This window comes from Mandrillus leucophaeus, unplaced genomic scaffold, assembly GCF_000951045.1.
Source record: "Mandrillus leucophaeus isolate KB7577 unplaced genomic scaffold, Mleu.le_1.0 Scaffold140, whole genome shotgun sequence".
Classification (NCBI taxonomy): Eukaryota; Metazoa; Chordata; class Mammalia; order Primates; family Cercopithecidae; genus Mandrillus; species Mandrillus leucophaeus.
The window spans coordinates 4833321-4849759 of NW_012101366.1; the positions used below are offsets into that span (position 1 = coordinate 4833321).

Below are 16439 nucleotides of genomic sequence, written 5' to 3' on the forward strand. Positions count from 1 at the left end.
AGCATCCTTATTAAGGACGTAGGCTTTCTACATAACCTGGATTGCAGGTTTAAGAAGGAAAGAGAAAACCACTGTTACACACATGATTGTATGGAAATTCACACTTACTTTGTCCTCTTTAGACTCCGAGTTCCTTAATAACAAGGTCATATGGAGCTTGTACTTCTAAGGTTTGTTGTAGTGTACTGGGTGGTGGGTACATATTACTAAATGAATTAAAGAATGTTCACTTTGTCTCCAGGTGATTAGTGAGGGGACCACAGCGTAGCATACACAGTTACAAATCCATTTCAGAAACCCACTTAGAAAATCTAGGCAGAAAATAGCTACATTAGGTGATAGTTTAAAAATAACATTCCCCTGTACATTTAAGTGCACATACAGATAGGATTTATGGTGCAAGAGACTGGGAGAATTAAGACAGAGGGGTTAATGGTCCCTGGAAACCAAAGAGCAATCAGGGAAAAATAAATCTGAGATTATACTGTTACTTAGAAAGTTGTAAGCACTTGATTGACTCTGTGTTTATGGCTGGTCAGAGACTCAGGCTCATAAATTCTTTTGTTACATTTTGAAGTTCTATGTTCTAATGTTTAGAGGGTTTATTATTGCTATTCACATTGCCTTTGTTCGAAACTTCCCTCTAAATGGAATGTCTACCCTCTTGCCCCAGCCTTATTAAAGTAGATGGGCATGATAAAAGCCCACTTTCTCCAGCCTTTCACTCAGTAGGTAACTGTATTTAGCTCTCAGGGTCTGTGGATCCTAAACAAGGCAGACTCTGCTGTGAGTAGCTCAAAGTCCTGGGAAGGCAGGATCAGTTTGACTCTTAGTATATATGGCCTATAAATGGTACTTACATACGCACACATTTTTCATTAAATGCATGTATCATTATTTATATTTATAAAATTCAGGTATATAAATTCACATCATATATAAAATGATGGGATGCAGTACTGTGGGAAGTATGGTGCCCTGGGGAAGTACAGGCTATAGAGTCCTACTAAAATGAGTTCAGAATTAAGATTTAAATCAAATGTCTACCTCAGCAAATTCACATCAGAGTCTTGATTTCCTCTCTGGGAAATGGGGATGGTTGGGAGAATCAATGAATAGGAGTGTGTTATAGGGTAGCCCGGGCTCTGTGATGGCTCATTCCTTTTATGTGCATGTATCACACTGCCCCATGCACACTGCAAACTGAGTCTTCTTAGGGATAGGATTAATGGGTGTTCCTTGGGATCCTCCCCAGAGATCAGTCTGGTGTTGCATATAGAGCAGAATGGTTGATTATAAAACAGTTTAGGGAGCCTGCTACCCAGCCAGCATTGTGCTGGGGCCTTCTCGTCAGGGTCTTCTCGAAGTGTTGAGGAAGTGAAAATGGATGCCTACCTACATTTGGAATAACTGACTTTTCTTTTGTGGTTGAAGATTGAAGATGAACTGATGCTGGCACCAGGATTTGCTGCCCCACCCTACCTAGATTATGCAGGCTACCACCAGTACATAGAGGAGATGCTTCCTCCAGAAAGCCCGGCACTGTACGGCCTCCACCCAAACGCTGAAATAGAATTCCTGACAGTGACGTCCAACACTCTCTTCAGAACTTTGCTGGAGATGCAGCCCAGGAATGCACTCAGTGGTGATGAACTGGGGCAGTCTACAGAAGAAAAGGTAGAGAACCTTTCCTTCCTTTTCTTTTTCATTGAGGTATAACTTACTTGTACTGAAGTGTACTAATCTTAATTGTGCAAATCAATAAGTTTTTACCTAGGTTTATACTCATCTAACCACCACCTAGATGAAAATAACATTTCCAACACTCCAGGATACTCATGCCTCTTATCAGTCAACATACCCCTCATCTCCCCCAGAGATAATCAGTATCTTTACCTCCATCATCACAGATTAGCTTTACCTAATTCCAAATATATGAAATCATACAGTGTGCATTCATCCATGTCTAACTCCTTTCATTCTGTATTACATTTGTGAGATTCATCCATGTTGCTTATGTACCAATGGTTCATTTTTGTTTTGAATTTTATATGAATATAAAATTCTTCATTCTACTGTGAATGGATGTTTGGGTTTCTTGTTTTTCACTTTTATAGAAATATCACAACCATGAACATTCTTCTACAGTCAATATGCAAAGGTAACTCCCAAAGGCATCCATTCATACTACCCATTTCTCTATACCCAGAAGTGGGATTGCCAGATAATAGCTTTATTAGTATATATGTTTAGCTTTAATAGTATTTAATAGCCAATGTTTAGCTTTAATAGTATTCCCAATCAGTTTTCTCAAGTGGTTGTACCAGTTACTCTCCCACCAGCAGTGCATGTGAGTTCCAGTTGCTCTATCTTTTTGTGATTTTGTAAGAATAATTATATCTCATAGTGGTTTTAACTTTGCAGTCCTCAGTTGAGGAATAATATTGAGCATCTTTTCACATGCTTATGGCCATTTGGATATACTGTCTACCCCTGCTGTAAATAAGTTTAAGATTTCGGGACCAGATAAATTACCTGTCAGAGTGATGCCAGCTGGCAGGCATGATGTCAGAACTAGAGGCAGTAGTCTGAGAAACCAAGGAAAGAAGGAAAGCTGCCTGAGGCTAAGGACAGGCAAAGTTCTTCCATCCTTTCTCCTCTCTAGATATTGACTGGTTTCTCCAGCTCAGTGGAGCTGTCTAGATAGAATGAATACCATGTACATTCTCATACCTTTAATATATAAATCTTTCATTCCTTCAGAGCAACTACAGAAGATAGAAGTTTCTTTGTTAAAAATGTTGATCTAAATTGGGAATTTTAGGATGCCGTGGTTGGGAGGGCAGCATCATAGTTCACCAGAATTTGCTTATGCTTAAAAGGCTTATTTGGGTTATATGACTTTTATTTTATTTTTTATTTTTTGAGACAGTCTCATTCTGTGGCCCAGGCTGGAGAATGAGGCCTGGGCTCATTGCAACCTCTACCTCCCAAATTCAAGCGATTCTCATGCCTCAGTCACCCAAATAGCTGGGATTACAGACACGCTCCACCATGCCCAGCTAATTTTTGTATTTTTAGTAGAGACAGAGTTTTACCAGATTGGCCAGGCTGGTCTCAAACTCCTGACCTCACGTGATCTGCCCATCTTGGCCTCCCAAAGTGCTGGGATTACAGGCGTGAGCCACTGTGCCCAGCCCCTGGTTCACATGGCTTTTAAAAGGATCTTGTTAATTTAGCAGATTATAAAATACAGTACCCAAATAATAGGCTTCTACTTCCTCTGATCGTATCTTTACATATAAATAACATGTAGTTGATGACAGTTCTATACTCCCTAAATGTTAAGTGAATAAACTGCAAATAACTGTAGCTCCTTCTTCACTAGATCTGCAGCTCCATGGAAGGGGGAATGCTGGCATTGGTGCAGAAGCACCAATGAGGCAGCTGAGGGAGTTGGCACTGCCACGCCACCCACCTCCTGGGAGCCGTAGGCATCTTTCAGATGCATTCGCAGGCACCTTCAGAAGTTGTATGATATATTCTGGAACTTCAAAAAGTAGAGGATATATATAGTCACCATGACCAAAACTGAAATAGAAAGGAGCTAAATCTTTGTTTTAATATTTTAAGGTTAAGAATGTCTTGGATGACATTTTGGAGAAACTTCCAGAAGAGTTCAACATGGCAGAGATAATGCAAAAAAATTCAAATAGAAGCCCATATGTTCTTGTTTGCTTCCAAGAATGTGAGAGGATGAATATTCTCATTCGGGAAATACGTATATCACTTGAACAACTGGACCTTAGTTTGAAGGTAAGCTTAAAGTGAGGCTATAGCAGACTTCAGCACATTGGAAGATATTCACTATGCGGCTTTTTTTTCTCCATGCAAGGGGGAACTGGCATTATCTCCTGCTCTGGAAGCCCAGCAGTTTGCATTGAGTTATGACATGGTACCAGACACTTGGAGCAAACTGGCTTATCCTTCTACTTATGGCCTAGCCCAGTGGTAAGCTACCCCACCCTCACTGCCACTGGCCCTGAGCAGCCTCAGTGCTGGGTTAGTGTTCTGAATAATGCTTCCTAAGAACTGTGCAGGCTGGGCTTTGTGACTGTGCTCAACCTGTAACTGTAAAAACTCTTCCACCAATTTCATTTGAGTTTACTTGGTATATTGAATCAAAGGCAAAAATCAGTTAAAAGACAGGGTCAGAGCAAGATTCAAATTCTGCCTCTCACTCATTGGGTATATGATCTTAGACAAAATAATCTGTCTTTTTTTAAATCTGAAAAATGTAGATGGCAATAGAATCCCCTCACTGAGTTGTTGTAAGAGTTAAATGGCCATGGAAAGCAACTTGAATTTGCCTTTGTGTCATCTTGTAACTTTACTTTGCAAACCTGAGATTCCTATGCCTTCTCATAGACAACTTTTGAAAGTTTGAAATATGGTATGCAGTATGCAGTAAACTAGACTGGGGGTATAACTGCAGAGATGTGTCACAAAGCTAGAGCAGAAATTCACAGATCACTGAAGGCTGGTGTTACACCTAATTGCTCCTTGGTCTTGGTAGACAATTCAGGAAGTTTCACAAAGCTCTTTATTCCTGGGTTTTTGGTGCTGACTTTCTTTCCCCCTGCTTTCCTGAATCATTATTCCATGAACCTCAACTATCCCTGTACCATTCCTATTATATTAGTGGAGACTGTACATTGTAGCACGCACACTTTTGATTTTCCTAACACAATGTTAGACCCTTCAGCTTCCCTCTGAACACCAGCCTCCTTCTGGTCTGGAATTGTAGTTCCATCTTATTTTAAACCACATTATTTTTGTTCTGTTTTGCTTGTGGTCAATCATTATTTTTGCTTCAATATACTGTACTGATTTCTTTGCTCATCATTGCTTTTTTTGTATCTTGTTCTGGGCTTTTTTTTTTTTTTTCATCAGAGTATAAAATATAGAGCAGGGCTTGGGGGGCAGGGGATGCAATCATCTTGTGTATCTGAAACTGTCCTCACCGCACTCTCATTCTTGATTGATAGTTTACTTATATGTAGAATTCCAGGACACAACAATTATTTTTCCTTCAGGACTTTGATGTTCTAACTCCGTGGTTTTCTAGCATTGATTGTAGAGGGTAGGTCTGGTCTTAAATATTTGCATTCCTTCCCAAGTAAAGTTTTAAAATGTTTTCTCTTTACCCTTGATGTTCAACAATTTTATTATCATATTGAGGTGTGGATTTTTAAAGTACTGTTATAAATGTGAGACTCCATCCATAGCTTTTATTCTGAAAAAGTCTTAGTGCTTTTTTCTCCGAATATTGTCATTCTCTCTATTCTCATGTCTACATTTATCTGCCAGACCTCTTAACGTTTTCAGTGTCTCTCAGCTGTATACTTGTAGACTTCATCAGTTCCGGGTGATCTTCATTATATCTTCAACTGTATCCAATCTGTTTCTTCTCTTAATTATTTAGATTTCATTGTCCAGGTTGGGTGCAGTGGCTCATGCCCAGCGCTTTGGGAGGGCAAGGCAGGAGGATCACTTGAGCTCAGGAGTTCGAAGCCAGCCTGGGCAACATGAGACCCTGTCTCTAAAAATAATAAAATAAATAAAATAAAAATTAGCCAGGTGTGGTGGCATGCGACTGCCGTCCTAGCTACTCAAGGTGTAGAGGTGGTAGGATTGCTTGAGCCCGAGAGGTCAAGGGTGCAATGAGCCATGATCATGCCACTGCACTCCGGCCTGGGTGACAGAGCAAGACCCTGTCTCAAAAAATAAAATATATTTCATTGTCCATAATTTTCAGTTCCAGGTTGTTTATATTTTTGGAAGGGTGCCCAGCCTAGTTTCATAATTTCCTGTTTTCCTTCTTATGACTATTCTCTTTTCCTGAGAAGTTTAAATATACTTACAATTAAGTATTTTCTTCAAGACTTCTCTATTTCCTGGGTTATAAACCTTCCTGTTTGTTGGATTTGCTGGTGGTTTTTCATGCCATATACTCTTCTGTCTATACCCGAATGACAGTTTGGCTAGTTATTAAAAAATAGTAACACCCTCAGTTGGAGGCCTTTGTAGCCATCACTCTCCTCTTGTCAGATGCTGCCACGGAGATGTCAAAAGCTAGCATACTTCTTTTCCCTTTACAAATGGCTTCAGGTTTTCCCCTGGCCATCCAGGGATTATCTTTATTGTTCATATTATTCTTTATATTAGCATTGATTACTCTCTACCAAATTTTCTTGGAACGTGATGTGCCCTTGATTATATAGATTCAAAGGTATAATTTAGGAAAACTCAAATTTTCTAGAATTATTATTATTATTATTATTTGGGACGGATTCTCATTCTGTTGCCTAGGCTGGAGTGCAGTGACGTGATTGCAGCTCACTGCAACCTCTGCCACTTGGGTTTAAGCAATTCTCCTGCCTCAGCCTCCCTAGTAGCTGGGATTACAGGCATGTGCCACTATGCCCGGCCAACTTTTGTTATTTTTAGTAGAGATGGGGTTTCACCATGTTGGCCAGGCTGGTCTCGAACTCCTGACCTCAAGTGATCCACCTGCCTCGGCCTCCCAAAGTGCTGGGATTACAGATGTGAGCCACCACGTCTGGCCTCATTTCAGCTTTCATTTTATTGCTTTCACTCTAACCCTTTACCTCTTCACTTCCATTTATTTTTGTTATTCTCCCTTATGCCGTTTCACTTTTTGCTTCATTTCTATATTTTCTACTTCTTTTCTGGGATCTTCAAACTTAATTTCCTTACTTTTTCCTACCTGATCCCTTCTAAGTCATGATCTTGTTTATATCAACAATCACTTGTTTTAGTTGTTACAAATTGGCTGCAGTGTTTATCCTCATGATGGCAACATTTTGAGAGAAATGTCTGCCTGCCTTTGCTTTTCTTGTTCTTCGCCTTTTTCCTTTGTGTGGTGCCTATGCTGTTTCTTCTTCTTACCGTCAAGTATGCTTTTTCTGATCTAGCTATCTGGAAGAATTTAATATAGGTCCAGGCACAGGAATTTTCCTTGTGGTGACATAAGTTTGAACGTGAGTATTCTGAACCTTTTCTTCTTCACAGCCCAGTCAGCCAAATATCTCAGGCAGACATTTTCTGCCATGTGGTTTGTCAGGGTGTTTCCTCATTCACCCCCACTTCCTTTGCAACTCTGAAGCAGACAAGGTCCTAGAAAACTTCAGTGCCAGCCCTTCCTTCTGGAGAACTCTGGCTTTTACACTGAGGCTATGCTCTCTCCACTCCATTCTCCTGGTCTCCTTTAGGCAGCCTCTGAAACTGACGATTCAAGGTGTCACTTGTCTCAATTTTATCAGAGGTTCATCTGTCCCTAGCCCCTGTGAGCCAGCTTCCTTATAGGTCAACTGCAGATATTTCCTACCTTGCCCAATTGTGAGGAGCCGAGAACATGTACATAACAGCAGTGTTTCTCAAACCACTGGCATGCCATTCGTGGCTGACTTGTTTTCCTTATTAACCTTTTCCTCCCCCCTTTCAGGCAGCTACTGCACGTGCTTAGACTGCTGTCACGTGCTCCACTGCCTCCGCACTTGTTGTTCCTTCTGCCTATCGGCTTTCCTGGCAACTCTGGTCTTGTAACCACCATCACAGCCTTGCCATCCCTGGTCCTCAGACACCCTGTCCATCCCTCCAAGTTGGCATTTGTCAGTCCAAGTCATAGGGTGAGGACCTTTGTACAGTCACCATATAGCATGAAGAGGCTCTAATAGAAGTTGTTGCATAAATGGAAATGAGTTTTCCACACTCCTCAGTGTATCTTGCCCTCCTGTTAAGAGCTACAGGCATCACGTCTCCAATGGGAAACAAACTAGCCCTTTAAAAGGACAGTGCCCTGCAAATTGTCAGGGAAGGATTTGACCAGCTACCAGTGGTATACTTCTCTACCACCACCCTACCCTAACCGCCCCCCACCACCAGAACATATTGGAAAATGGCTATTTTACTGAACAAGTTTATTTCTTCCTACCTCCCGTAAACCAGGTTCAGTGACCTCCTCCTGCGATGCCGAGAACTCGATACTTGGACACAAGACCTTGCCCTTCCGGCTGTCGTGTGGCTCTCTGGCTTCTTCAACCCTCAGTCCTTCTTAACGGGTAAGGGCTGAGGCAGTGCAGTCCCTGATGCAGACAGGACCATACCCTACCAGAAGCCCTGCCCTATTTACCTATGATGGCAGCTCCTTGCCCTGCTAACCAATCCTCAAGCAGCAGCCATTACAGAAAGGACCAGCAGCTACAGAGGAAACAAAGTTCTGGACAGGCGAGTAGCAGCAGGAGGGAAAGGGCCTCCTATAGCAGCAAGAGCAGCCAAGTGAGGTGGGGCACGGTGTCCTCTAGTAAACATTTTCTGGAAAGGGCCGCATAGCTACTCTATTGTAGTGCAAAAACCACAGACAATACACAAATGGCTGTGGCTATTCCAATAAAACTATTTACAGAAACAGCGAGCTTGTCCTGCAGGCCTTAGTTGGTCAAAGCCTGCTCCAGCGCAGCCACGTGCAAATGCCCAAGAAACACCCTATGGGACTAAAGGATGCCTCAATTTACTAGTAGCTCCTGGGAACCTTATATGCAACATTTTCATCCTATTCAAAGTTTGTTATGTTTCCAAAGCAATCATGCAGACGATGGCTCGAAAAAATGAGTGGCCACTGGATAAAACGTGCTTGACTGTTGATGTTACCAAAAAAACAAAGGAAGATTATGGCCACCCGCCAAGGGAAGGTGCATACCTCCACGGACTCTTCATGGAGGGTAAGACACCCCAAGGAGTAAGTGGGGAACCTTTTCTTAGTTGGATTCAGATCGGTGTTTGTCCTCTTACTGTTTCTCAGCATCTCCTCACTCACACAGTAACCTTATGCTAGTCATTATCTCATTTCTTCCACTTAAATTTTGCAAATATATCTGGGTGGTAATGCCACTGAATAACTTTAGACTTAGACTGAATTCACATTATTTGGCTTTTCAATATAATCATTTCAAAATCTTTCTTCTACTGTTTAAAAACTGTCCGTAAATTTGCTCTAATATTTTACTACAAGACTTCTCCAAGCCTTGAAGATGCGACTGTGTAGGGTGAATCTCTGAGAGCGGGCTACACTATGCAATATTTTCCAAATTTATCTGGCCACGTATTTATTCTACAGGACACTTGGTCCCTACCAAGATGTTCCTTTTTCACTTTAAAGCAAGTGCCACAAGTTCTGACATAAATGAACGACTGGAACTTGGTGTAAGAGAATAAAGTGCGACGGGGAGGGAATGTGTTGAACTGCAGATTTAAAGGGAGGGCAAACTAGTTTAATGTATGTGAATTCTCTTAGAATCCCATTTCATAAAATCAGCTTACTTCCACAGGAAAGTTTAGCCACTAAGCATGGAAGCAAAGCGGCGCCTCCACTGCAGGCAGGGTAACCTACCTTTCAAAGCTCAGTCTGGCCAGCTCAGTAAAAATACCACTGACACGCAAAAAAATCTGACAAAACCAGAATGTTTATTGCATCAAACAACTTGATCATCAGTAGCAACCTGCCACACAATTGCAACCGTTGTGTTTTTGCTATAGGCGCCCGCTGGGACACCCAATCAGGAACCATTGTCGAAGCCCGTCTCAAGGAGCTGATATGCCCTATGCCGGTCATCTTTGCAAAAGCCACCCCCGTGGAGAGACAAGAAACCAAGCAGACCTACGAGTGCCCTGTGTACAGAACCAAACTGAGAGGCCCCAGCTACATCTGGACCTTCAGGCTGAAGAGCGAAGAGAAGACTGCAAAATGGGTTCTAGCCGGAGTGGCTCTGCTGCTAGAAGTGTAAGAACTCTAGCCTCGGCTGGAGTGCAGTGAGGATTTTCTGTTGTGTTGCTGCACTGTTCCCATGCACATTAATGTATTCTATTACAACTTTTTAGTAACTCACACGTGCATTCTTTTTTCAACGCTATCCTTAAAAAGTGAAGAAAGGAGAGTGAAAATCAGACAAAATATTAGAAACTTATTCAGGGCTGAGCGCGGTGGCTCACGCTTGTAATCCCAGCACTTTGGGAGGCCGAGGCGGGTGGATCACGAGGTCAGATCAATACCATCCTGGCTAACATGGTGAAACCCCATCTCTATTAGAACTACAAAAAATTAACAGGGTGTGGTGGCACACAACTGTAGTTCCAGTTACTCAGGAGGTAGAAGAATCGCTTGAACCCAGGAGGCAAAGGTTGCAGTGAGCCGAGGTTGTGCCACTGTACTCCAGCCTGGGCAACAGAACAAGACTCCATCTCAAAAAAACCTATATCACATCTGAACATGCAAAAGCAATGCAGCCAGAAAGAAGGGAGATTTTAGTTCTTAAACAACCAATTAAATTAAAAATTATTAGCCCTTAAACTCTTTCAAAATATAAAAGCAGCAGGCCTCAGGTGAGTCCTGAAGGAAGAGGCTAGCACTCTGTGAGGCCTCCAGTGTCTACAATGTTGACGGTCCCCTTTTGTTCAGTCAAGTTTTAATAAAACTGTTCTGCAGTTAATTGCACTTTGTTCAGTGTAAATTTTCAATGACCAAGAGCAGGTTAAACGATGTGTGTGGTCTATTAAACTGTGGTCACTCGTGCTAAGGCAAACTTGGCCTGGAGTTACTGTTTGGGAAGCCAAAGATAGATAAAGGCAGGAGCTGCTCATACAATGTTTTCTAACTTATCTGAACTTTAACCCCACCCCATTTAAACTGTGCTTTTTAATCACTGAACAAAGTTCAGCATACAAATAGGTCTGTGCATACATCTATATAGATTCCTCTGCTCTGCTGTCTTCCTGAGAAATCTTTGTAAGCATATAAACAAACAATCTTAAAAAAAATAGTATTTAGAAACAGTAATCTCTACAAAGAATTTCCGTATAAAAACACAACCGTAAAAAATCTTAGGCACAAATGGTATGCATGTCTTGTTGGAGTACTCTATGGTGAGGTGGCTGGTTCTGTTTTCCCCTTAATTGTCTTCTACCAGCTCCTTTTGTAAGCTGAGAAAAAGATGAGAAATATTTGGTAAGTAATTAGTACAAAGCTTGAGAGGTTCTATAATCATCTAAGAGTACAAAGCCAGAACCCAGATCTCCTGACACTCGAAATCCTGACATTTTCTGCATCAATATCGGTACACCCTCTGGTACAGTACGCCCGAAGCACGACTTGCCTCACTCCCGCATTCCAGAACCACGATTCAGAGTTTATCACATTAATGAAACTTGTAGCTCACATTCTGTCCTCTTGCCCTGAACACTCTCTCTGCACTAGGATTATGGCTGCCTTTTCATAATCTATGTCGTTTCCCCTCAGCCTGCCTTGTTTACTCCTTCCATTTCTGTCATACACCTCAAGGAGAAATTTTGGTTAAAGGCAACATGGAGTTGAGTTGAAAAATCTAGCAAAGGAGAATATTCCCTAATAGGGAAAATATCAGGCCTGAGCTTTTCCAATGCAAACAGATACAGAACAGATGGCACTCGTGGTTTATATAAGTCACAGAGGAAGGCAACAACTATTTGCCAAGAGGATCGCCCGTGCTCGGCCTCGGGATTTCAAGCTGTTTTTAAGCTGCTAGAGACTTACCTCTCCAGATATTCCTTAACATTGTTATAACCATAAAACTTGGCCAGATGAATGAGGATTCCTGTAGCACAGCGGCCGTCACGCTTCCGACAGTAGCTGCAATTGCAGATCCCACGACAGGGGGGACACACCCAATCCTAACAGAGAGATGACAGCAGACACTTCGCTCATTATCTACAGGCTCTGGCAAGAACTGGGATTCGGATCCAGACTGGCTCAGCTGGCCTCTCCTCCAACCTTTAATCACATGGCATCTTTCAGTCTACGTCCCAGGGGGCTCCTCACGAGGCAGGAAGGCTGATCACCCCACGTCACATGCAAACACTGAAAAACGACACCTTTCAGGGCTCCCTGCTTAAAAATTATGGAGAGTTTCACAAGCATTTGGCCAAGCACAGGGCCCTGTGTGAGTGTGCAGGTCACAGGCCTAGGATGTCAGCCCTGGTTTAGGAGCACAAGGTTTCCAAAAGATCAAGGTGTGAATTTCAGCCCTTTCAATGTGTGCTTATTGTTGAATGACTAACCTGAGCAGCAGTTTATGCTGGTCAGTTGAGGACGATATATTTACCCCATGACTGCTGCCTAAGATGCCACACTTGGGAGCAGGACTGCCCCAGGCTCAAGGTCGTGCCTACTCACCATGATACTATGTCTCATTTTACCAAGGGAGCTGAGAGAGAGACAGGTTATACACCTATTTCATGGGATTAAACGAATTTATAAGAGTGAGCAACAGCTTGCACAGTACCAGGCACACAGAAAGCACTTAATACGGCAGTGTACACCTCCCTCTCAGCCTGGCCCAGAAAAACAAATGAGAGGGAAATCACTTTGCTGAAGGACAGGTACAGGGATTACTTGTATAAAACTAGAGGACTGTAAGCAAGTTTTGCTCTGACAATGGAAAATCTAACAAATTCTTCTATTCACTGGTCAGCTTGCTCTCTTTCCAGAATGAATCCCTATTTTTCATTTTCCCTGGAGCCTTAAGACACAAATGGAAGGGAAAAACCAGAGTTCTGGACCTCCTAGTTCCCCGTGAGAACCCAGGAAGCCCATCTTCAGCTTGCTTCCTTCATCAATACAATTTACAACAAATGCAAACACTGCGCCTACCGGGTCCAGCAACGCCGACCTGACATCCTCCCCATAGCGGTTCCGCAGGCATGGTCCACAGAACTGTCCTCGCACACCACAGCAACCCTGGTTCCGACACACTGTCTTGGTGTCGATGGTCTTTTGGCGACACTGATGGCACGTGTTACCCTACGGGGGGAAGGCAGTGAGCAGGTGAACACAGGGATATGCTGATGCCCACTGAGGCCAGATGCCATCATGTGCATTTCCAAGTGTATGAAGAAGTACCACCTGTCTCCTCAAATGAAGCAGGACTGTCTTCCTAAGAACCATAGCATCGTCTCTAGACAAGGGGTCCCGAGCCCCCAGGCTAGAACCAGTCTGTGGCCTGTTTGGAACCGGGCTGCACAGCAGGAAGTGAGCAGCGGGTGGGCGAGCATTACCGCCTGCGCTCTGCCTCCTCCTGTCAGATCAGTGGCACCATTAGATTCTCACAGGAGCACAAACCATCTATTGTGAATTGTGGATGTGAGGGATCTGAGTTGTGCACCCTTTAAAAGAATCTAATGCCTGATGATCTGAGGTGGAACAGTTTCATCCTGAAACCATCCCCTGCCCACCCTGCAAATCCATGGAAAAATTGTCTTTCACAAAACCAGTCCCCGGTGCCAAAAAGAATGGGGACTACTACTCTAGAATGTAACCATCACAGGTCTGTGGCCAGAGAAGCATATTAGGTCAGATGAGGCTGAGCAGAGACCCAAAAGGAATGAAATGATCAGGCTGTCAGGAAGAGAGACCAGAGAAAAGCTTAAGTCAGGGGTGGCAGAGCCCCTGAAAGGTGACTGAGTGGCAATGAGCCTTGGGTGGCATCACCTTGACCCCAGCCTAGCTCTGCAGACCTGCGTATCTTCAATGTGAAATCTATTTTTTTTTTAATATTGACAACTAAATTTAAAGCATTTTAATACTATCTTGACAGTGTCCCATTATCCAGAAAAACACAAAAAAAGCAAAACGCAAAGCCTCCCTCTAAATCACCATTTACAAGAAATTTAACCTGTTTCCTACCAGATATTCTGCCAAACTTTATTTTCTATGGTTACATTACCCCCCAAATACACTAACTTTTTTCAATATTTAAAACATAAAACTATATAAATATTTAAACCGTAAGTTACATATAAAAATCCCTTTTAAACTATACCCTTCCCTTCCCCCAGATTGTATGCATCCCTAAGAGAGACTGCTGTCCTGATGGGAATTACTGCACTAGGCTGCCTCCCAGGTACAGCTGACCCTTGACCCTCCAATTCAGAACCTGGCTCTGAGCCCTTGGTGAGATGGCATAAGCCCTGATAGAGTTTAAAAACAAGTGAGATTTCAAATATCAATGCTTTAGACTCCTAATAAGAATGACAATCATGCAAATTACCCATAATATATAATTTACCAGAACTTTATCATAGATTTTATCTCGAACAGTTATGGCAACATTTTCTAAGTCTTCTTCAGTGATATCCTCCACTGGCCGAAAAGAAGATATACGGTGACGTCGTCTATACTCCCGGCATTTCCCCTGCACAGTGAACACAGGCAGAACCTGGAGTGAGATGTTTTGAGCAGTTATAAAAAAAATTATAAATATTTTAAACTCTCAAAGATCCATTAATGTTAACCCTGTCCCTCTTCTATTTCCCTGCAGCCATTTCATTTAGTTATTTACTGAGCTCCTGCCACCTGCCAAGCTTCCTTCTCAGCAAGGCGATACAGTCATAAAGGAGAAAATCAAGGTTTTTGGTTCTTTGCTGTAAACTCTATGAAGAGGTGAACCACACTGAACAGCCAAACCCACAAATGAGTCCAAAGTTTCTCCCTCCAAACTGAAATCGCTTGAAACGCCTCATGCCTAAAATAGAAAGGCAAGGAGGAATCACTGCACTTTTCCACGAAGTGGACACCACAAAGCTGACTGGAGCCGTGGACAGGCCTTTACTGCCTGCAGCAGAGATCAAAGCAGGGTCCTAACAAATGAGCTGCTTCTCAGCTCGGCTTGGATAAAAGACTCTCTCTGTGACCTCCAGCTTAGACCAGGGCTGCTTCTCAAAGTATGATCTCGGGAGCAACGGCATCACCTGGGAAGCAGATAGAAATGCAAGTTCTCAGCTGCCGCAGACCCACAGGGTCAGAAACAGCCCTGGGGTGACAGTGATGTGCGTTCACGTTTGGAGGAACGGTAGCTCAGACAAAAACGAATTCACGTATTAGTCAGAAAATACCCCACTAATTGTCTTCCTTCTTCGGAAGCTGTAAAACTCTTCTGCAAATTTGGCGGCTGAGACAGTGAAGTTCTCTAGAGCAAACTTCTCAGGAGGCCGTGCACTCCGGGTCGGATTCATGCGCCGCGTGATCTGTCCCTCCGAGAAGGCTCGCCTCACTGTTTTCTTCCTCTGAAATCAAGAGCACAGACAGAGGCAACTGGGGACTCTCTTGAATAAAAGCCATCTGGTGGCTGATCACCATATATCAGTATTGCTATAATTATAAGGAGTTCTACTTACAGAAGCTGAGGTCGGGGTTCGTACTGGGAAGAAATCTGGCATTGAGTTCAATTCCGCCAATAACTGGGCAAGCTGAAGTTCAGAACATAAGAAAGGATCTTACATAAATAGTGCTCCAGGGTTAGGTCATCCAACACCTATCTCAAGTCTTCTATTTTGCTATCATAAGAAACCTAACTTGAATAGTTTACATAACCCGCAACAGTTATACTTTTCACCTCACATGTAAAGATTTTATCTCCAGACCTGAGATGCCGATGTCATCATTCATATGAATGAACACTAGCCTATTCCTTATATATAAGGACAACACAACACCAGGAAAACAGTCCTGGAATGATCAAGAGCTGGAGCATGAGGTTCCGATCCTGACTCGGAGGCTAATCCAAGGCAGTGTGACCCTGGGACAATTCATTTTGCACATGTGAGTCTCAAGTTTCAGGATGTTCAAAAAAGAAAAAGCTCAATTAAGATTATTTCGATGGTTAGAGCTCCAAAAATCTGATTCTTTAAATAAATTATCAAAGTAATTTATGAAGATATTCCTAAGTGAACAACTAATAACACCAAATAATAGGCATTAATATGCCAGAGAATTTAATTAGGATTCATTTTAGTTTATACAATTATATGAGTGCCACCAAAAAAATCATAAAGAAAATAGCTCTTACTTTAAAGATGTAGATGGATACAGTGCTGAAAATTTCCCTTAGCTAAGTAAAAATGTTTCTTAGGATAAAAATAACCCGAAAGTAGGCATTCCATTTTTGTAAGTGATTTATATTAGACATATAAGCTTGCATATACAGTATCACTACATCATTTTTTTTTAAAAGGAAAAGATTAAAAAAACACAAAAATGCTAAAAGTGATTATAAGTGGTAGAACTATTAAAAAAAAAACACTGTAGATAAGCAATTGTGAAGCAAACAATGATTCTCTACAATGATCAGATTAACAGTAACTGATTACATATAGAAAAACCAAATATATGTAACAAAGATTTCACCTTGTTCCATTCATTGTTCTAATGAAGACATTTTAGAGTGAATTAACACTGTTGAGGTTGTTTTAATTCCTAGACTTCTTCCATTCCTTGAGAAGTCTCAGAACCAGGGCCGGTCACCACAGAAGAGTGGTTCCATGGTGAAAAG

General features: G+C 42.2%; 2 protein-coding genes across 3 annotated transcripts in view; one reads left to right on the top strand and one right to left on the bottom strand.

Annotated features, from left to right (window-relative positions):
* DNAH11 (dynein, axonemal, heavy chain 11) overlaps positions 1–9866 on the top strand; it is a 387500-nt gene extending 377634 nt beyond the window's left edge. Inside the window, exons 77-82 of the mRNA XM_011973963.1 lie at positions 1435–1677; positions 3634–3816; positions 3896–4011; positions 8032–8144; positions 8664–8804; positions 9619–9866. Of these exons, the coding sequence (XP_011829353.1) occupies positions 1435–1677; positions 3634–3816; positions 3896–4011; positions 8032–8144; positions 8664–8804; positions 9619–9866 (1044 nt within the window). The remainder of the gene's footprint in view (positions 1–1434; positions 1678–3633; positions 3817–3895; positions 4012–8031; positions 8145–8663; positions 8805–9618) is intronic.
* A 330-nt stretch (positions 9867–10196) lies between these two features.
* The window catches only part of CDCA7L (cell division cycle associated 7-like), a 54926-nt gene continuing 48683 nt past the window's right edge, over positions 10197–16439 (bottom strand). For both annotated transcript variants that reach the window (XM_011973913.1, XM_011973914.1), the window contains 6 exons: positions 15286–15357; positions 15004–15174; positions 14178–14303; positions 12764–12913; positions 11648–11784; positions 10197–11058 (listed from right to left, as the gene is read on the bottom strand). In XM_011973913.1, coding sequence (XP_011829303.1) covers positions 11028–11058; positions 11648–11784; positions 12764–12913; positions 14178–14303; positions 15004–15174; positions 15286–15357 — 687 coding nt within the window. In that variant the 3' untranslated portion in view covers positions 10197–11027. The remainder of the gene's footprint in view (positions 11059–11647; positions 11785–12763; positions 12914–14177; positions 14304–15003; positions 15175–15285; positions 15358–16439) is intronic.